A 22165-nucleotide genomic window follows, 5' to 3' on the forward strand; every position below is an offset into this window, starting at 1 on the left:
GTAGAGAGAGATTTGACTTTCTTTACACAAAAATATTGCTGCTTATTAGCTAGTAGTCGGGGATTGATTTTCATTTTGATGTCAGTGGTGGGTTATGCTTGGCAGGGTTAAAGTTGCCATTTCCATTTTAAAGTTAAAAGTAAATTTTATCATCGAAGTACATGTATGTCATATTGTACTTCCCTGTGATTCATTTTCTTGTAGGCATTCACAGCAAATACAAAAACACAATAGTCAATGAAAAGCTGCACAGAAACAGAAGGATAACCAATGTGCAAAAGTCAAATTGTGCAAATACAACAAAAAGTGATGATAATAATAAATAAGTAATAAATATGAGTTGTAGAGTCCTTGAAAGTGACTTGATAGGTTGTGGAATTGGGTCATTGTTGTAATGAGTGAAGTTATCCATGCTGGTTCAGTGTCTGATGGTTAAGGGGGTGGGGTTAATAACTGCTGCTGTACCTGGGATGTGGGACCTACAGCTCCTGTACCTGTTTGATGTAGCAGTGAGGAGAGCATTCAAACATGTGATAGGGATATTAAGCACCTGTAAAGGGGAAAAGGCAAGTTGCAGTTTAAATATGTTTAACTTTAAGATTGCTATATGTGAAAAGCCAATTCTTTTCTACATGGGAAAGATGTCACATTTTCATATGTTGTATTATAGATCAATGACAATAAATTCAGACATATTAAATCCTTAAATGTTTGTTGGATTACTGGACAAAACACCTGAGAAACAAAATATGGCAGTCACTGGGCATTTGAAATATTAAAAAAAACTTAATGTTGGAAATATTCAGCAGGTGGGGTGTTCTTGTGGCAAGACAAGCAGGGTTCACCGTTTGGATCAGGGAGTTTTCATGAAGGGCATTTAGACATCAGTTTATGTCAATTTAATAAGGACAACTTGATCCAAACAGACCTTCTGTCACGCTCCTCAACTTGGTACTGTTTAAACGTGACTTTTGGACAGTCCTACAACTTCCAAGGTGGGGGAAAGAATCAATCTCTACGTATTGACTGTAGAGTTTGACCCCTTTGATAAGATCATTCCAGTTTTTTTTCAGCTAGGACACTTGTAAGTTAAACCTCTCTGCTTTTTTTTTGTGTGTGGGAAGAGTTTTGGTGGTGGAGAAAACAAGTTCTGACAAATCCATAAATCTTTCGATCCTATGCAATGGCGTTTTCCCTAAAATATGACCAGAACTGTGTACAGTGTTTGAGTAGTCGTCCAAATGGTGTGTATACAGTCTCAGTATAATCACTCTCCTCTTGTGTTCTATGTCTTGCCTGAGGGAAGCATCCAGTGTGTACTTTTATACTGTTTTTATTGACCTGTCCTTTTTGAGGTCCACTTCACATTCTCCAAGGATCCTCAGTTCTTCCGGACCACAATATAGTTGCATTTATTGTATATACTCTTGCCTTGTTGGATCTCTTCATATGCAGCCAAGCACTTCGAGATTAAATCCCATTTGCCATTTAAAAAAAAATTCTCTCTGCTTAAACAATCATTCTGCAGTGAAGTGGCCAATTTTTGTATCATTTACAAAACTACCTTGTGCTCTCTACGCTTGTCAAAATTATTTCAATGATTTAAAATATTCAAAAAGCAACAATTGAAGTCCTGAGTCCTGTGAAATCGACTAGTGCCAGCCTTCTGGTCTCGAAAATTGGCTATCAGTTATTAACCTTTGCTTCCTGCCACTGAGCTAATTTCGGATCCACTTCCCTTTCGGATCCACTTCCCTTTTCGATCCCATTAGCGTCAACTATTTTCGACCAGGCAGTGATACGCTATCTTGCCAAAAATGCATGTACAATAACCTCATTATCTCAAAAGTATTTGAACTACGGCCATTTTTTTCTTTTACGGATGCTTGTTTGTGTATCCTGTTGCATGTTTCTGTATCTATTAAAATGGAATGATAACATTAGCCTCTTGTTACTACCTCCAAGTTGCGTGGGTGTGAGTTTTCCTTAACAAATTCATGCTGAGTGTTGCTAATTAATGAAGATTGATGCTGTCCCTTAGAACTCAGTGTGAATTGATATGTGGGACTGGGATATTACAGCTACCATGGAAGTATGGTTGAAGATAATTCATACTGTTCCTTAGAAGCACTCCTATCACTGGTTAAACTGGCTAACTTATAATTGCTTCAGACTTTTTTTGTTATTTTTCAACCAAGGTTTCTAGTGTTGCCATAGAAGCCACCTAACAATTAGAGTCAGAACCATTGCAATTTACTTATTTGCTGCATTTATCAGTTTGGGACATGCCTCATCCAGCAATAGATCTGGAAAAATTGGAAATAAAAATTCAAGTTGTGGAAGTAAGGTGGTTGAGTGAACAGAATAAAAGTGATGGGCTTCAGATCAGGAGCAATTTAACGATCACTGGTAATGGTGCTGGTTGAACGTGGCTAAGAGGTGACAGAATAACAAAAGTTGTGACAAGGTATAAATGGGGAACAGAAAGGATCTGAAACACCAGAACAAGGGAGATGGGGAGGATCAGAATGTAGATACTGAAAACAGGAGAAGAAATTGAATCTCTTCTGGGGTAGAGTTGACCCACACAAGAGAGATGGTGCATGTGATGAACTGGAAGAGGAGCTAATATCCTGGTAGAGATATTGGTTAGTGTTGGGAGGGTCTAAACTCATCTGGTGAGGGAATGGGACTCAAACCAACGGTAAGGTAGATGAGCACATTGAGGCAAATATAAATTGTAGCATGAGCAGGTTTTGTGATGCAGGCTGCAGAATCTCATGCTATTTGTCAGAACTGTTAGTAGGGATAGAAGCTGTAATGTGCTTTTGCAGAAATTTAAAAACCTAAACCCAGTGGCCAATTTATTAGTTAAATCCTGTACCTAATAGGTGCTTGTTCATGGTCTTTTGTAGTCAATCCACTTCAACATGTTGTGTTCAGAGATGCTCTTCTGTACACCTCTGTTGTAATGTGTGCATTTTGAGTTCCTGTTGCTTTCCTGGCAGCTGGGACCAGACTGACCATTCTCCTTTGAACCCCTCTTTAATAGAGCATTTTTGTTCGCAGAACTGCCATTCACTGTGTGATTTTAGGATTGTTTGCACCATTCTCTGGTAACTTTAGAAACTGCAAACATCTCTGGAGATGAGTAGTTTCTGATATGCTCAAACCACCCCTTCTGACACTAACAATTTTTCCACGGTCAAAGTTACTCCGATCACATTTCTGACGTCTGGTCTGAACAGCAACTGAAACTGACGACCATGTCTGCAGGCTTTAATGCCATAGAGTTGCTTCCGCATGATTTGCTGATGAGATATTTGCATTAATGAGCAGGTTTACAGAATAGTGGCCACTGTATATTCTATCTTTGAAAGTTACATGACTGCAAACTATATAAAGACACTTATTTCAGCAGTTCTTTCAATAGCTAGAAACAATATTGCGAAATGTTTTCAACAATAATTGCTGGTCTTTCTGTTTAGTGCGTCGGAGAAGAAAACTGGGTGGATAATCGGACAGTTTATATTGGACATCGTGAACCCCCTCATGGCACGGATGCTTATATTCTACAAAAATATCCTGATAACAGAATTGTATCTTCAAAGGTAAATGTTTGCTTTTGTTTTAATTTGGTTCTTTGCACTGAGAATAAAATACTTTGCCACTAGAGACACTGGGGAAGCAATACATGTTCTAATTAGGTTGACTAGACCCAACCATTGGAGGGGCTGTGAATGGGGTAGGAAGTGATTTGTGGAAGCAGGAGATGAAATTTAGAGAAAAAATTGGAAGGAATGTAATTGAGCTGAGTGGTGTCGAGATTTGGCATTCATCATAAATTTTGGCAAACATCTAAGTGTGTGGTGGAAAATGTGCTGACTGGCTGCATTACAGTCTGGTATGGGAACAATGCCTTTGAGCGGAAAATCCTACAAAAAATAGTGGATTCAGCCCGGTACCCTATGGGTAAAACGCTCTGAGCACTGAGCACATCTGCATGAAATGTTGCCATGGAAAAGCAGCATCCATCATCAAAGATGCTCACCACCCAGGCCATGATCTTTTCTCGCTGCTGCTATCAGGTAGAAGGCACAGGTGCCTCAGGAACTCGCACCACCAAGTTCAGGAACAGTTACTATCACTCAACCATCAGGCTCTTGAGCAAAAGGGGATAACTTCACTCATTTAAGGACTCTTTTGTCTTGTTATTTTGTGCTCATTATTGCTATTCATTTACTATCTGCATTTGTGCAGTTTGTTTCGTTTACAGTTCCTGATGTCTACAGATTCTGTTTAGTTACTGTTCTATAGATTTGCTAAGTACGCCTGCAGAAAAAGAATCTCAGGGTTGTATATGGTGACATGTATGTACTCTAATAAATTTTATTTTAAACTTTGAAAGTTTTTGTTGATATCCTCTGGATAGTTGTTACACAAGCTCTTCCTTTTTGGACAAAAGATTTTCTCATGTAAGCAAACTCATGTGATATTTCTAGCTGATGTGTCTTTAATGTTCTGTCTGACAGCAGGAAATTGGATACTGTTAGCCTCTGATTCAGATACTTGACACGTGGGTCTATTGGCTCTCAACTTTACATTCTGAGCTTTCTCTCATAGCTTTCAAATTTCTTTTCATGTCATTTAGCCGACCTTAAAACTGAATCGAGTGAGAAGTATTACACAATTCTTTTCTTAGTGCTAATTCTTAAATGGAATTGCTATTAGTTGTAAATTAATATATGGAAACACCATGTCGTCAGAGTTTAAATCCTGATAAAGTTCAGTGTTGAATTTTATATATCTGGAATTTGAGAACTTGCACCAGACAATATAATCACGCCAGCTGCAGCATGCTGTGAACTCTCTACACGCTTAACAGGAAAGGATAGGAAATGGAATGTTGTCCCTTTCTGATTAATTCTTTGCAAGACTCCAGTGATTAGACCAAAGAGATTCACAGAAATGCAAAACAAACCTGTTTACTCCTAACTACCCATCAGTATTCCGTTCTTTGGATAGCTTCAGTTAGTTTTATTATGCATGGTGGGATATGGGGCAGAACTTGAAAAAGCATTTATCATTGCTGACACTGCTTCAACAATATCCTGACAATTGCTATTGACCAGAAGCTCAAATGAATCGGCTGCATAAAGGTAGGTCGGGGCTTGGGTATTTCAACCCTCCTGATGTTCCAAGGCCTTTCCACCATTCACAATCTCAAGTTTGTCTAGTATAGAGCAGCCAGTTTGATCAACACTTAATCAGCCACACCGAACTTAGATTCACATTGCTACTGTCACACAGCGGACGCAGTGTGTTCCACCTGTAAAATGCATTGCAGTTCCTCTGACAGGACCTCCCAGATGCATGACTCTGCCACCAACAAGAAGGGCTGCAGACACAAGGAAACACCTCCACCTGTAGGTTTATCTTCCAAGTTGCACACCAATGTGAGTTGGATCGTGGCTAGTTCTTGACCATGAAACTCCATCCCAACACTTTTGTGGGAGTACCTTCATCAGAAAGAATGGTCCAGCTTGTGAAGCCATGTGGCTTCAGTGACCTGGATTCCGTCCTGACTTCCGCTGTCCATTTAGAGTTTGCACGTTCTCTCTGTGGCCGCATGGGCTGTCTCCCATATTCCAAAAAGTGTGGGTTAGTAGGGTTACCAGTAATTTGCCCCAAGTGTGCAGATGAGTGGCAGTAGGTAGGTGGGGGAGGGGGGTCTGGTGAGATTGATGGGAATGTGAGGGCAGAACAAAATGGGTTGGGTAGGATGCAGGGAGGTCCCAACCTGGGGCCCACAGACCCCATTGCTTGATAGCTTTTGGTCCCCGGCATGATAAAGGTGAGGGACCCCCCCGGATTAGAGTAAGCGGCTGCCAGGCGGTTAGCACAGATATCTCCCTCATTGTGTTTGATGGGGATACCAGGATTTAGAATCCTTGACAATGAAGGTGTGCTGATATTTCCAAGTCAGTGGTATGTGACCTGAAGTGGAGGTTGCAGATACTGCGGTTTCTCTGCATTTCCAGCGCCTGCTCTTGGTGGAAGTGATTGTGGTCTGAGTGTTACAGGTGAGTCTGTAGATGTGCACACTAAATCACTGTGCTGCTGGTGGAGGAGATGAGTTTTTAGAAAGCTGGCTTTGAAATTCTGAACATTGACTCCAAATCCTAGAAATCTCTCAACATCAAATGAAACCATCAGCAAGGAACACATTTCCTGATCACCACCTACCATTGACAGTAATCAAGCGGATTCCTCCTTCCTGTGTTGTGTTAAGAGATTTGACTGTTTTTGGAACTGCACTCACCCACGCAAACAGCGAGTAGTCTATTGTGCTCCTGATTTACACATAACAGATTATAGAAAGCCCTTGGGACATCAGAAGCCAGGCCAGTCACCGTAGCATCAGTGAACTGGACAATTTTTATGTGACAGTTGAGGTTTTTATTTGGTCAATTCTAACCCCAATATTGCTGACATGCACTCAATCTGGCAGCTGTCATTCAAGTCTACTAACTCTATAGATGGTGGTCCTGCTACATTATTCTTAGTGATAGACATTGTATTTCTTTTTGGGCAGTCTGTGCTTCCACGTATTCAACATGGAGTATTAACTCACTGGTAAGGAGGATGGTAGGGAGGTGGTCAGGCGATGTATTCTTTGCTGATTGTTTAACCTGATGATGTCGGAATCGGGTTTCATATCACAGGCAGGTGTCATGAAATTTGTTTTGCAGCAGCAGTATGTTAGAATACAGTAATAAAAACTATAAATTACAAGAAGTAGATATTAAAAAAAATATTAAAAAATAACTCCTGCAAGAAGAGGGGGAAATGTATTGGAAGTGTTCATGGAGCTCATTGTTCATTCAGAGATCTGAAGACGGAGGGGAAGAAGCTGTTCCTGAATCTCTTGACTGTGTGCCTGCAGGCTCCTGTACCACCACCCTGAAGGTAGCAATGAGTAGAGGGCATGTCTGAAATGATGGGGTCCTTAATGATGGTTGTTTCCTTTTTTGAGGCATCACCTTTTGAAGGTGCCTTCAGTGTTGAGGAAGGTAGTTCCTACGATCGTGCTAGCTGAGTTTGCAACTCTTTGCAGGGTTTCCAATCCTGTATTCTGTGCTGTGACACCTCCATACAAGATGGTGTTGCAACCAGTTAGAGTGCTCTGCAGACACCTGTAGAAATTTGAGTGTCTTTGGTGACATACCAATTCTCCTCAAGCTCCTAATGAAATATACCCACTGTTGTGCCTCCTTTGTTATTGCATTGTTTGCATATTGCATTGTTTGCATATTGTTGTCTGATTGTTTGTGGTTTTTGTATTGCTATAGTTATGCTCTATTCTTGGTTGGTACAGCTGTAACAAAACCCAATTTCCCTTGGGATCAACAAAGTATATCTCTCTATCTATCTATCATTCCTATGTTGGGCTCACGATAGATCCTTGGAGAAGTTGACACCTGAGAACTCGAAGCTACTCACCCTTTCCCCTTCTGATCCCTCAATGAGGACTGGTGTGTGTTCCCCTAACTTGTCCTTCCTGAAGTCCACAATCAATTGTTTTGGTCTTCCTGAAGTTGAGTTCAAGGCTGTTGCAGTGACACCACAGAGACGGCTGAACTATCTCGCTCCGGGACGCCTGCTCATTGCCGTCTGAACTTCTGCCAACAATAGTTGTGTTGTTGGCAAATTTATAGATAGTATCTAAGCTGTAACTAGCTACATGGTTGTGGGTATAGAGAGGGAGTGGGACAGCGGGCTAAGCAAGCATCCTTGAGGTATGCCAGTGTTGATTGTCAGCGAGAAGATGTTATCTCTGATCCGCACAGACTGATCTCCCAGTGAGGAAGTCGAGGATCTAGTTGCAGGAGGAGATGCAGAGGCCGATGTTTGGGAGCTTTTTGACTGGAACTGAGAGTATGATTGTGTTCAACGCTGAACTGTAAAATGCCATTCTGCCAAGTATTACCATTGTCCAGGTAATCCAAGGCTGAGTGGAGTCAGTGAGATGGCATCCACTGATATCAGCAAACTGCAGTGTCCTTGGGCAGGAGTTGATTCTAGCTATAACCCACCTCTCAAAGTACTTAATCACAGTAGATGTGAGTGCTACTGGACAATAGCCATTGAGACAGGCTGCTCAGCTCTTCCTGGACACTGGAATGATTGTTTGCCTTTTGAAGCAGGTGAGAGCCTCTGACTGCACGAGGGAGATATTGAAGATGTCCTGGAACACTCCCGATAGTTGGTTGGCACAAGTCTTCAGATCCCTACCAGGTACATAGTCAGGACCTGATGCATTGTGAGGGTTCACCTTCTTGAAAGACATTCTGACGTCGGTATCTGAGACACAGATCACAGGATCACTGAATGCTGCAGGGATTTGCATAGAAGTATTTTTATTTCAAATAAAAGAACTGAGCTCATCTGGGAGTGAAGCATCGCTACCATTCACAATAGTCCATTTTCTTTGTAGGAAAGTAATGGGCTGCAAACCTTGCCAGGGGTGACATGCATCTGATTCTGTCTGGCCTCAATCAGAATTGTTTTTTTCATTCTTATCTGGACTTGTATAGTTCTGGATCACCGGTCTTGAATACCACAGATCTAGCCCTCAGCAGACTACGAATCTCCTGGTTCATCCATTGTTTTGATTTGGGCATGTCTCCAGTATGTTCTTGAAGGCAGACACTCATCCACACAGGTTTTGATTAGGTTGGTGACAACTGTAGCAAATTCATTCAGACTTGAAGACGAATCTCTGAATATTGTCCAGTCCACTGACTCAATACAGGTCTGTGAGTGTTCCTCTGCCTTCTTTGACCATCCTTTGGTCCTCACCACTGGTACTGTGGTCTTCAGTCCCTGCCTGTATGCTGGGAGTAGAAGTACCGCCAGGTGATCGGACTTTCCAAAGTGTGACGTGATGACGTGGTAAGCATTCTTGATGGCCGGATAACGATGGCCCAGTGTGTGGGCTCCTCTGGTTCCACAGGTGATATGTTGGTGGTTGTCATTCAGAGATTTCTTCAGGCTGGCCTGTGGAAGTCCCCCACAGTGATGGGGAAGGCATCAGGGTACATTGCTTTGTACCTGCTGATTAGGTTGCTCAGCTCGTCCAGAGCGTGCCGGGGTGGAATGTACACCACTACCAGGATGATGGTGGGAAAACTCCCACGGCAGGTAAAAAGGACTGCTAGATGTTCCAGTTCGGGTGAGCAGGACTGAGACAAAACCACCACATCGGTGCTAAGTTAATTATAAAGCATACTCCACCTGTCTGCCTTTAAAAGACTGAGTTGTCCTGCCTTTACGGTGAATGGTGAAGCCATTGAGCTGTAGTGCTGCATCTGAAATGCTGGAGGTTGCCATGTTTCTGTGAAGCAAAGTACACAGCAGTCTTGGATGTCCCTCTAGTATAGCACCTTGCTCTGAAGTCTTAAGTTTTATTTTCCAGAGACTACACAATTGCCAATAGGATATTTATTTGGGAGTGGGGGTATGAAGCCCCTGTATTTCAATCTTGCTTGCAGCCCAGCATACCTTCTGTGCTACGTTTTTCATGAAGGGAAACTGCACTTGTGACCCAAGTCTGCAGACTGGGATCCACCAATTTTTGAGTATCGATAGATTTTTGAAATCTGTTGGAACATTGTTGCTTACTGAAGTACCCATGGCTGTTCCTGTGGATTTCGGCTGTAGTAGTCTTGAATGTGAGTCACTAAATATTCCCATCAGAGCTGCACTCAACGAGTCATCCTTATCAGTGCTGTCTTTGACGTTGGGAGACTTGAGGTGATTGGATTAAAATGTTTGGAATTCCAGAGCTAATGGCATGTAGTTGAATAATCTCTGTGACACCCATTCCCTGTCCTGTTCACCCCCCCGCCACCCCAATACCAGATGGGACAGAATGTACATGGAGTTGCCTGGCACGTTGTCTTAAATATGATTCTGTAAAGTTAATTGCAAAGTTGTTTGAATGAGTGTTTCCAATTTAGAAACGTATCCACAGATGTTTGCTAGGAGGAATTTACAAGGCTGACTGGCTGGAAATGTTTTTTTGCCATGTCCAAATTTGGTTCCCTGATGCTGACTTGCCCATATAGATTCATTTTTTTGTTGTTAGTTTTTATTGTTATATATTGCAATACACCGCTGTTACGTAACAACAAATTTGATGATGTATGTCAGTGGTACTAAACCTGATTCTGTTTAACTATGGTTTGTTGAGCTGTTTCAGAAGGCATTTTAAGAGTAAACCATAGTGATGCGGTTTTGACTTTTGTGTAGATGGTTTGATAATGATGTCACATTTCTTCCCCTGGAGGGTGTTCTTGAACTAGTTTTTTTTACAAATTTGTTGCGTTTTGAAATAAACATCTAATTTCCCAATTTCTGCTGAACATCCCTCATCATTCCCCTTTTGTTGTCCTTTTGTCTCTTTTTGGAATTTCCTGAAAATGCCTCATTAAAGGTCAGTACTTCTTGTTGTTTGTCTTGCGCCACCCACCTCCCCAGCTCTGCTTTGGAAACTTGGCCGTCTACTCTCTAACCTGATGTAGGGTCTCGACCTGAAACAACAACTGCACATTTCCCTTGTAGGTGCTGTCTGATCTGTTAAGTGTTTTGTATGTTGCTTCAGATTTCCCTCACCTTTCGTCTCTTGTGTCACCCTCTTCTCCCAGTTCTGAGGGCAGACGGGTCATGGAGCTGAAAAATATTAACTCACTTACTCTCTCTTCATCCCTCTACCCCCCCCATCTCCCATCCTCCCATTCTCCCATTCTCCACTGCCCCTTCAAACTACCCTACCCAACAATCCCCTGATTTAATCCTAGCCTAATCATACAGTGACTGATTAATCTACCAATTGGTACGTGTTTGGACTGTGAGGGGAAACCCATGTGATCACAGGCGAACGTACAAGCTCCTTATAGCAGCAATGTAAACTGAACCCGGGTCGTTGTGCTAACCACTATGCTACCATAAACACAAAATACTCTGCAGATGCTGCGATCAAAGCAACATTCACAACACGCTGGAGGAACTCAGCAGGTCAGGCAGCATCAGTGGGAACGATGAGTCAATGTTTCGGGTGGGAACCCTTCATCAGGACTGAAAAGGGAAGGGGCAGAGGCCCTATAAAGAAGGTGGGGGAGGGTTGGAAAGAGAAGGCTGGTAGGTTCAGTTGAAAAACAGTAATTTGAAAGACAAAGGGGTGGGGGAGGGGAAGCAGGGAGGTGATAGGCAGGAAAACAATGGGTAGTAGAAGGAGGCAGAACCATGAGGGAGGTGATAGGCAGCTGGGGGGGGGGCAGAGTGACATAGGGATAGGGGAAGGGAGGGGGTGGGAATTACCGGAAGTTGGAGAATTCTATGTTCATACCAAAGGGCTGGAGACTACCTAGATGGTATATGAGGTGTTGCTCCTCCAACCTGAGTCTAGCCTCATCATGGCAGTAGAGGAGGCCATGTATGGACATATCTGAATGGGAGTGGGAAGCAGAGTTGAAGTGGGTGGCTACTGGGAGATCCTGTCTGTTGTGGCGGACGGAGCGGAGGTGCTCGACGAAGCGGTCCCCCAATCTACGTCGGGTTTCACTGATGTAGAGGAGGCCGCACCGGGAGCACCGAATGCAATAGATGACCCCAACAGACTCACAACGAAGAGGCAGGCATAGCTGGGGCCCATGCGAGTTTCCATAACTATACTCTTAGTCTGAAGAAAGTGGAAGAGCCGAAAAAGAAGTTATTAAGTGTGAGAACCAGTTCCGCCATCCGGAGGAGGGTAGTGGTGGTGGAGAACTGGTGAGGATAACTTAGTAACTGCAACACACGTCAAATTTGCTGGTGAACGCAGCAGGCCAGACAGCATCTCTAGGAAGAGGTACAGTCGACGTTTCAGGCCGAGACCCTTTGTCAGGACTGTACCTCTTCCTAGAGATGCTGCCTGGCCTGCTGCATTCACCAGCAACTTTGATGTGTGTTGCTTGAATTTCCAGCATCTGCAGAATTCCTGTTGTTGTGTTTTTAAAAAAGTAACTTAATAACTTCTCTTTTGGCTCTTCCCACTTTCTTCAGACCAAGGGTGTAGCTATGGGAACTCGCATGGGCCCCAGCTATGCCTGCCTCTTCGTTGGTTATGTGGAACAGTCTGTGCTCCAAACCTATTCTGGTACTGCTCCCCAACTTTTCCTTCGGTACATTGACGACTACATTGGTGCTGCTTCCTGCACCCATGCTGAGCTCGTCAATTTCATCAACTTTACTTCAAACTTCCACCCAGCCCTCAAATTCACTTGGTCCATCTCGGACACTTCTCTCCCCTTTCTCGATCTCTCGGTCTCCATCTCTGGAGACAGACTGTCCACTGACATCTTCTACAAGCCCACTGACTCTCATAACTACCTCAACTATACCTCTTCCCACCCTGCCACATGCAAAAATGCCATTCCCTATTCCCAGTTCCTCCGTCTCTGCCGCATCTGCTCCCAGGATGAGACTTTCCGTTCCAGGACATCTCAAATGTCCTCTTTCTTTAAGGATTGTGGTTTCCCTTCTACCGTCATCAATGATGCCCTCACCCGCATCTCCTCCATTTCCCGCACTTCAGCCCTCACCCCATCCTCCCACCACCACAACAGGGACAGAGTTTCCCTTGTCCTCACCCACCACCCCACCAGCCTCCAGATCCAGCACATTATCCTCCGCAACTTCCGCCACCTTCAACAGGACCCCACCACTAAGCATATCTTTCCCTCTCCACTCCGCTTTCCGCAGGGATTGGTCTCTCCGCGACTCCCTTATCCACACATCCATCCCCACGGATCTCCCACCCGTCACTTATCCCTGTAAGCGTTAAGTGCTACACCTGTCCCTACACCTCCTCTCTTGCCACCATTCAGGGCCCCAAACAGTCCTTCCAGGTGAGGCAACACTTCACTTGTGAGTCTGTTGGGGTCATCTCCTGACGAGGGGTTCCGGCCCAAAACATTGACTCATGGTTTCCACTGGTGCTGCCCAACCTGCTGAGTTCCTCCAGCGTGCTGTGAATGTCACTATGCTACCATTTTCTTTTAAGACAAATGCTTCTTGACTGGCTGTGTTCTTCCAGTATTTTTGTTGCGACTGTATTCAGTTTCATTTAAATTCCAGTGGTTGCATGAATATATTTGAATTCTTTTCTCTGGATGAATCCAGTCCTCTGGGTTATTGGTCCTTAATATGGTTACATGTAGTTGTAAATTGACTTCTTTTTCAAAAGCAAAACTGTTTGAGTCAGAACCCAGTTGACATGCTGGAGGAGGTCTTTGAGGAGAAGGTATTCTACTGGAGGCGTTCAGCATAATCAAATTCCTGCATTGGCAGGAAACACTGAGGAAGTGTGCAATTACACTGGTGGGCAAAGTACCTGATCAGTTAATAGTCATATCATAACTCGCATTTCATTTACAGCATTCCAATCAACCAGAGTTGAATTGTTAACTGAACTTCTTCCTTTAGATCAGGGCTGGTCTAATTCTAGAGAAGGGAAGGCCATCTTTAAATGGGAACAGAAGTATCTTATGCATAATATTCTGGCGTTTAGAGGCCACCAAGCATCACAATGATGTCAAATGACATCTGAGTCCTGATGAAGGGTTCCGTCCCAAAATGTCGACGATTTATTCCTCTCCATAGATGCTGCTTGACTTGCTGTGTTCCTCTAGCATTTTAAGTTGCTCTGGATTTCCAGCATCTGCACAAACTCTTGTGCTTAGCATCTAAGACTTGCTTAAGATGACTTGTGTAAATTCTAATACATAGGAAATGTGGGAAATGTTGCATTAACAGATGTATTAAATATAACTTTAGTATTGGGTGAGGGGCTCAACCTACCAGAACCATTATCACTGAGTGAGTACTATCCATGTGCCCATAGGAAGATCCTAACTTTCCCTCTTTATTACTCATAATCTATTTGTACTTCTCTTTGCCACCCCCTAACTCTGGCTGCTGGTGTTTTCAGCAACCTTGCTTTCGTCAATTTGACTTGATGAGGCTCCAACATGGAACAGAATGACATGGAGTGATCACAATGCAAATCAAATTAAATCTCGTCTGCCTGCACATGATCCACATCTCTCCATTCTTTACATGTGTGTCTATCTAAAAGCATCTTAAACAACACTATCAATCTGCTTCCACCATTCTCTATGCCTCAAACAATCCCCTTTAAACTACCCCCCCCCCCACATGAAATATGTTCTCTAATATTTAAAATTTCTACCCTGGGAGAAAGATTCTGGCTGTTTGCTCCATACTTAGTAGCCACTTTTTATTAGGTACCTCCTGTAGTTAATAAAGTTGCCACTGAGTTTGTGTTCATGATTTTCTGCTGCTGTTGTCCATTGATTTCAAGGTTCAATGTGCCACGCATTCAGAGACACTCTTCTGCACAGCATTGTTGTAATGTACAGTTTGGTTATTTGAGTTACTGTCAGCTTGAACCAGTCTGGTTGTTCTCCTCTGACCTCTCTCACTGATGAGGAATTTGCATCTACAGAGTTGCCAATCATGAGATGTTTTAAATTTTTAACACCATTCTTTGTAAATTTTAGTGACTATTTAAAATCCCAGGAGATCAACAGTTTCTAAGATGCTTAAACCTCACCGTCTGGTACCAACAATCATTGTGTGGTCCAAGTCACTTAGATCACATTTCCTCCCCATTCTGATGTTGGGTCGGAACATCAATTGAACGTCTTGACCAATGTCTTCACGTTTTTATACATTGAGTTACTGTCACATTAGAAATTTGCATTAAAGACCAGGTGTACCTAATAAAGTGGCCACTCCACTGAGTGAAAGTTCTGGCTAATGCAACTATTTTTAAGTGTTGAACCCTGCTGCTTTTGCAGTCCAAAAGTTCTTCAGAAGTTAAGAATAAGGCATAAACCTTCTTGCTGATGATTGTTTTATTAAGTGTTGCAAGAATGGAAGCTTGAGAGACCTAAAGAGGAAAGAGCAGTGAAGAGAGTGGGTGCGGGAAGGTGGCCTGGTCTTGTACTAGACCACTGATTCCCTTGAAATTCCAACAGATAATATTTAACCAACTAAGTAGACCGATTAAAGTAACATGATACCCACCATTGAAACTAAGAGATTTCCAGAAAAATACTGATGCAGCTGTAACCAGTGAAAGACTTGGTGAACAATTACATGTGTAACCCCAGATTCGGTGGGCTGCGTTAGTGTAGGGCAGGGATGGTCAAACTATGGCGCATTGCACCCCAGTGATGATAATAAAAAAAAGTAAGCCTACTCATGCAAAAAGTATTAACCAAAAACCGATTTGTAGAAAAAAAAATCTGTAACAGGAATTCAAGTAGCTTAGAGCTAGAAATGGGTTTTACTGAGAATAAATCTAAAACTTAGCAATTATTTTTAGCGATTTTATTATTTTGTGCACATCTTTTAGTGAATGTTATCTTCTTTCACATTAATCTGTTTTCAATTTCAAAACAAACTCTTCAATGAGTCAAACGAGGAAAGAAGGACTTTTGTTCTGCAGTCATTCCATAACTGTTCAATACACGTTCGATACTTGTTTGATCCTGAGGTGCCAGGTGTCTGCACCAGCAGTGCGTCGCAGGTTTTTGCCAGTCAGTTTACAATTGACACTCGTGCGCTACGGAGTTGTGCTTTGTTCGTCCTTTGTGAACACGTGCAGTTTTGTACTTTTGCGATAATTAAGCCTTGTTTTTACATTCAGTTACCCATCACAGTGCAAAAGAAAATGAACAAAAGAAAAGCAGAAAGTGATAGCAGGTGTGAATTCAATGAACAGTGGGAAAGTGAGCTCTTATTTATAGTGGGTCTGTCAGGAAAACAGTTCTGCATTGTTTGTGACAACGCTGTCACATAATAGAAGACATGATCTTAATAGACTATAAAACACAACACCAGACTGAAATAGAAGGAAAACTGGGGCTAGTGCTTGGGTCTGAGTTATGGAGAGAATATGTGATTAAGGAAAAAGAAGAAATCAAAAGAAGAAAATATATATGTTAACAGTCTCATTAACATAAGTAATGTTTATCTTGTTTTTATATTAAATCTATATCATGCAAAAATGCTAAATATGTCTATTAACATTTTTACAAGAATTGAATGGGGGTACGAGAGTTGTATGGCGCATCTGAACTCGTGCGTGAAAAAATTGATGCATGGAATGTAAAAGGTTGGCCACCCCTGGTCTAGGGAAAGATGCTCTCTGGCCACCCCCCCCCCAAACTTCTGAAATCTCGTTTGTGTGGATGCTGCGTGATGTGATCCGTGTTTAAAAAAACAATAGGCTTTGAGTGTCCTATGGACTCGGACCCCAAGATCCCTCTGATCCTCCACACTGCCAAGAGTCTTACCATTAATACTTATTCTGTCATCATATTTGACCTACCAAAATGAACTACCTCACACTTATCTAGGTTGAACACCATCTGCCGCTCCTCAGCCCAGTTTTACATCTTATCAATGTCCCGCTGTAACCTCTGACAGCCCGCCACACTATCCACAACGCCCCCAAGTTTGCTGTATCATCAACAAATTTACTAACCTATCATTCCACTTCCTCATCCAGGTCACTTATAAAAATCACGACGAGTAGGGGTCCCAGAACAGATCCCTGAGGCGCACCACTGGTCACTGACCTCCATGCAGAATATGACCCGTCTACAACCATTCTTTGCCTTCTGGGGGCAAGCTAGTTCTGCATCCACAAAGCAAGGTCCCATTGGATCCCATGTCTTCTTACTTTCTCAATAAGCCTTGCATGGGGTACCTTATCAAATGCCTTGCTGAAATCCATATGCACTACGTCTACTTCTCTACCTTCATCAACGTGTTTAGTCACATCCTCAAAAAATTCAATCATGACCTGCCTTTGACAAAGCCATGCTGACTATTCCTAATCATATTATGCCTCTCCAAATGTTCACAAATCCTGCCTCTCAAGATCTTCTCCATCAACTTACCAACCACCGAAGTAAGACTCACTGGTCTATAATTTCTTGGGCTATCTCTACTCCCTTTCTTGTATAAGGGAACAACATCCGCAACCCTTCAATCCTCTGGAACCTCTCCCATCCCCACTGATGATGTAAAGATCATTGCCAGAGGCTCTGCAATCTCCTCCTCCCTCGCCTCCCACGGTACCCTGGGGTACATCTCGTCTGGTCCCAGTGACTTATCCAACTTGATGCTTTCTAAAAGCTCTAGCACATCCACTTCCTTAACACCTACAAGCTCAATCTTTTCAGTCCGCTGTAAGTCATCCCTACAATCACCAAAATCCTTTTCTGCAGTGAATACTGAAGCAAAGTATTTATTAAGTACCTCTGCTATCTCCTCCAGTTCCATACACACTTTTCCACTGTCACATTTGATTGGTCCTATTCTCTCACGTCTTATCCTCTTGCTCTTCACATACTTATAGAATGCCTTGAGGTTTTCCTTAATCCTGTCCACCAAGGCCTTCTCACGGCCCCTTCTGGCTCTCCTAATTTCATTCTTAATCTCCTTCCTGCTAGCCTTATAATCTTCTAGATCTCTATCATTACCTAGTTTGTTTTTTTTTTTGAACCTTTCATACGCTCTTCTTCTTGACTAGATTTACAACAGCCTTTGTACACCACGGTTCCTGTACCCACCCATCGTTTCCCTGTCTCATTGGAACGTACCTATGCAGAACTCCACGCCAATATTCCCTGAACATTTGCCACATTTCTTCTGTACGTTTCCCTGAGAACATCTGTTTCCAATTTGTGCTTCCAAGTTCCTGCCTGATAGCCTCATATTTCCCCTTACTCCAATTAAGTGTTTTCCTAACTTGTCTGTTCCTATCCCTCTCCAATGCTATGGTAAAGGAGATAGAATTGTGATCACTATCTCCAAAATGCTTTCCCACTGAGAGATCTGACACCTGACCAGGTTCAGCAGTGCAGGCTCAAAGGGCCGAATGGCCTACTCCTGCACCTATTTTCTATGTTTCTATTTCCCAACACCAGATCAAGTATAGCCTCTCTCCTTGTAGGTTTATCTACATATTGTGTCAAGAAACCTTCCTGAACACACCTATCAAACGCCACCCCATCTAAACCCCTTGCTCTAGGGAGATGCCAATCGATATTTGGCAAATTAAAATCTCCCACCACAACAACCCTGTTATTATTACTCCTTTTTCCAGAATCTGTTTCCCTATCTGCTCCTCAATGTCCCTGTTACTATTGGGTGGTCTATAAAAGAGAAAAAAACACCCAGTAGAGTTATTGACCCCTTCCTGTTCCTAACTTCCACCCACAGTGACTCAGTAGACAATCTCTCCACAACTTCCTCCTGTTCTGCAGCTGTGACATTATCTCTGATCAACAGTGCCACACCCCTACCTCTTTTGCCTCCCTCCCTGTCCTTTCTGAAACATCTAAAGCCTGGCACTGGAAGTAACCAGTCCTGCCCCTGAACCTTCCAAGTCTGTAATGGCTACAACATCACAGCTCCAAGTACTGATCCATGCTCTAAGCTCATCTGCTTTGTTCATAATACTCCTTGCATTAAATAGACACATCTCAAGCCATCGATTTGAGTGTATCCCTTCTCTGTCACCTGCCTATCCTCTCTCTTGCACTTCTCCAAGCTTTCTTTATTTGTGAGCCAACCGCCTCTTCCTCAGTCTCTTCAGTTCAGTTCCCACCCCCCAGCAATCCTAGTTTAAATTCTCCCCAATAGTGTTAGCAAAACTCCCTGCCAGGATATTGGTACCTCAGGATTCAAGTGTAACCCGTCCTTTTTGTACAGGTCACATCTGCCCCAGAAAAGGTCCCAATGATCCAGGAATCTGAGTCCCTGCCCCCTGCTCCAATCCCTCAACCACGCATTTATCCTCCACCTCATTCTATTCCTATTCTCACTGTTGTGTGGCACAGGCAGTAATCCCGAGATTACTACCTTTGAGGTCCTGCTTCTCAACTTCCTTCCTAACTCCCTGTAGTCTGTTTTCAGGACCTCCTCCCTTTTCCTACCTTTGTCGTTGGTACTAATATGTACCACGACCTCTGGCTATCCTACCTCCCACTTCAGGATATTGTGGACACGATCTGAAACATCCCGGACCCTGGTACTTGGGAGGCAAACTACCATTCGAGTTTCTTTCCTGAGTCCACAGAATCACCAGTCTGACCCCTAACTATAGAGTCCCCTATCACTGCTGCCATCCTCTTCCTCTCCCTACCCTTCTGAGCCTCAAGGCCAGACTCTGTGCCAGAGGCATGGCCACTGTTGCTTCCCCCAGGTAGGCCATCCACCCTCCCCCCCCCCCCCCCCCCCCACACCACCACCACCAACAGTACTCAAACAGGAGTACTTATTGTTAATGGAGACAGCCACCGGGCTGAAAACTGTTGATGGTACTCCAAGTGCAGCCTGACTAGTGTCTTATAAAAGCTCAGCATTACCTCCCTTGCTTTTATATTCTATTCCCCTTGAAATAAATGCCAACATTGCATTTACCTTTACCACAGATTCCACACGTAAATTAACCTTCTGGGAGTCTCGCACAAGGACTTCCAAGTCCCTCTGCACCTCTGATGTTTGAACCTTCTCCCCATTTAGATATTAGTTTGCTCTATTGTTCCTTTTACCAAAACTCATTACTATACATTTCCTAAAACAGTATTCCATCTGCCTCTTTGCCCATTCTTCCAATTTCTTGGTCCTACCTGCCCCTCCACCTGTCTTCCTATCATCTGCAAACTTTATCACAAAGCCATCAATTCCATTATCTGAACCATTGACAAACAATGTAAAAAGCAGTGATCCCAATACTGACCCCTGAGAAACATCACTAGTCACTGGCAGCCAACCAGAAAAAAACCCCTTTTATTCCCACTCGCTGTCTCCTGCCTGTCAGCCATTCCACTATCAATGCCAGTATCTTTCCTGTAATGCCATAGGATTCTATCTTGTTAAGCAGCCTCATGTGTGGCACCTTATCAAACGCCTTCTGAAAATCCAAGTAAATGACAGCCACTGCCTCTCTGAGGTTAGGCTAACTGGCCTATAATTTCCTTTTTTTCACCTTCCTCCCTTCTTAAAGAGTAGAGTGACATTTGCAATTTTCCAGTCCTCAGAGACCATACCAGAATCAAGTGAATCTTGAAGGATCATGACCGATGCATCCATTATCTCTTCAGCAATCTCTCTCAGGACTCTGGTATGTAGTCCAACTGGCCCAGGTGACCTATCCACCTTAAGACCTTTGAGTTTGCCTAGCACTTTTTCCTTTGAAAAAGCAATGGCACTCACTCCTGCTCCCTGACACTCACGGACCTCTGTATTCACTGTGGAAGACACGAGCAGTGTGCCAGATGCAAAGTACCCATTACATTCATCTACCATTTCTTCGTCCCCCATTACAACCTCACCAGCATCATTTTCCAGTGGTCCATTATCAACTCTGACCCCCCCCCCCGTTACTCTTCATTTAACTGAAAAGACTTGCAGTATTCTGCTTTAGTTGGTTCGTCTGCCCTCATGTTTCATATTTTCCCTTATAGCTTTAATTGCCTTTTGTTGGATTTTAAAAACTTCCCAATCATCCATCTGCCCAGCCACTTTTGCTACCTTGTATGCCCTTTCCTTGGCTTTTATACAGTCCTTAACTTCCTATGTCAACCACAATTGCCTACACCTGCACTTGAGAGCTGCTTCCTCAGTGGAACATGTCTACACTGTGTCTTGTGCACTATTCCTAGAAACTTCAGCCATCTCTGCTCTGCCGTCATCCCCACCAGTATCCCCATCCAATCCGCCTGGGCAACCTCCTCTCTCATGCCTCTGTAATTCCCTTCATTCAATTGTGGATGCAGGGTTTTGACCCAAACCATTACATCCTGTCGTTCCACAGATGCTGCTCAACCCATTGAGCTCCTCCAGCTTGTCAGAAGGCTGTGGAGGCCAAGTCTCTGGATGCTTTCAAAAAAGAGTTGGATAGAGCTCTTAAAGATAGTGGAATGAAAGGTTATGGGGATAAGGCAGGAACTGGATACTGATAGTGGATGATCAGCCATGATCACAGTGAATGGCGGTGCTGGCTCGAAGGGCCAAATGGCCTACACCTGCACCTGTTGTCGCTCCAGTTTCCATCGGGTACATTCTCTGGTGTCACCTCATTAATGTTCTCTGCTAAGAGAAATGGTTCCTCACTGCTCAATATTATAACTCCTAATCTTTGCATACCTTGTCAGCCTCATTTCCTTCCATGGAGAAGAATTTGTAGTCTTGAATATGTGGTTCTGCGGATGTTGGATATCTTCAACACACAAAGCAAGTCAGCAAGGAACTCAGCAAGTCAGACAGCGTCGATAGAGGAGGAGAATAAATAGTTAATGTTTTTGGCTGACCCTCCCCCCCCCCCGGGGACAAGGATGGAAAGGGTCAGAGTGAGAAAGTGGGGAGAGGGTAAGGAGTACAAGCTGCTGGGTGATAGGTGGGAGAGGGGGTATGACATAAGAAAATGGGAGGTGATAGGTGGAAGGGGTGAAGGTCTGAAAAAGAAGGAATCTAATAGGAGAGAATGATGGAGAAAGGAAGGGAAGGAAGAGGGGAACTGGGGAGGTGATGGCAGGTGAGTAGAAGGGGTGAGGGTACTCTGAATGGGAATGGAAATCAAGGGAAGGGAAGTTGATGTTCATCAGTCAGCCTCGAGGCTACCCAGATAGAATATGAGGTGTTGCTCCTCCAGCCTGAGTTTGGTCTCGTTATTTTAGTAGAGGAGGCCAAAGACAGATATATGGGAGTGAGAAGTTGAATTGAAATGGGTATCCACATCCAGTCTATTATAACCTTTGCCCCTGCCCCTTGAAATAACTGCACCACATTTTGCTCTTGCTCATCACATGATGCATCCTTGTATTTGTGTGCCCATCATGTTGGTCTGTAGTGTCAAATAGACAAAGAAAAGCATTACATCCGTCAATATTTGTTTGCTCGAAACTCTGTTTGAAATAAAAGCAGAAAATCTTGGACATACTCAGCAGATCAGGCAGCATTTGTGGAGAGCAATATCTTTTTAGATTGAAGACCTTTCGTCAGAGCTGGGAAAGATAAG

General features: G+C 43.4%; 1 protein-coding gene across 5 annotated transcripts in view; it reads left to right on the forward strand.

The window, feature by feature from the left end:
- Positions 1–22165, forward strand: part of atp11a (ATPase phospholipid transporting 11A) — a 168993-nt gene that overhangs the window by 30876 nt on the left and 115952 nt on the right. For all 5 annotated transcript variants that reach the window (XM_072258911.1, XM_072258912.1, XM_072258913.1 and 2 more), the window contains exon 2: positions 3489–3611. In XM_072258911.1, coding sequence (XP_072115012.1) covers positions 3489–3611 — 123 coding nt within the window. The remainder of the gene's footprint in view (positions 1–3488; positions 3612–22165) is intronic.

This window comes from Mobula birostris, chromosome 5 (genome assembly GCF_030028105.1).
Source record: "Mobula birostris isolate sMobBir1 chromosome 5, sMobBir1.hap1, whole genome shotgun sequence".
NCBI classification, from domain to species: Eukaryota; Metazoa; Chordata; class Chondrichthyes; order Myliobatiformes; family Myliobatidae; genus Mobula; species Mobula birostris.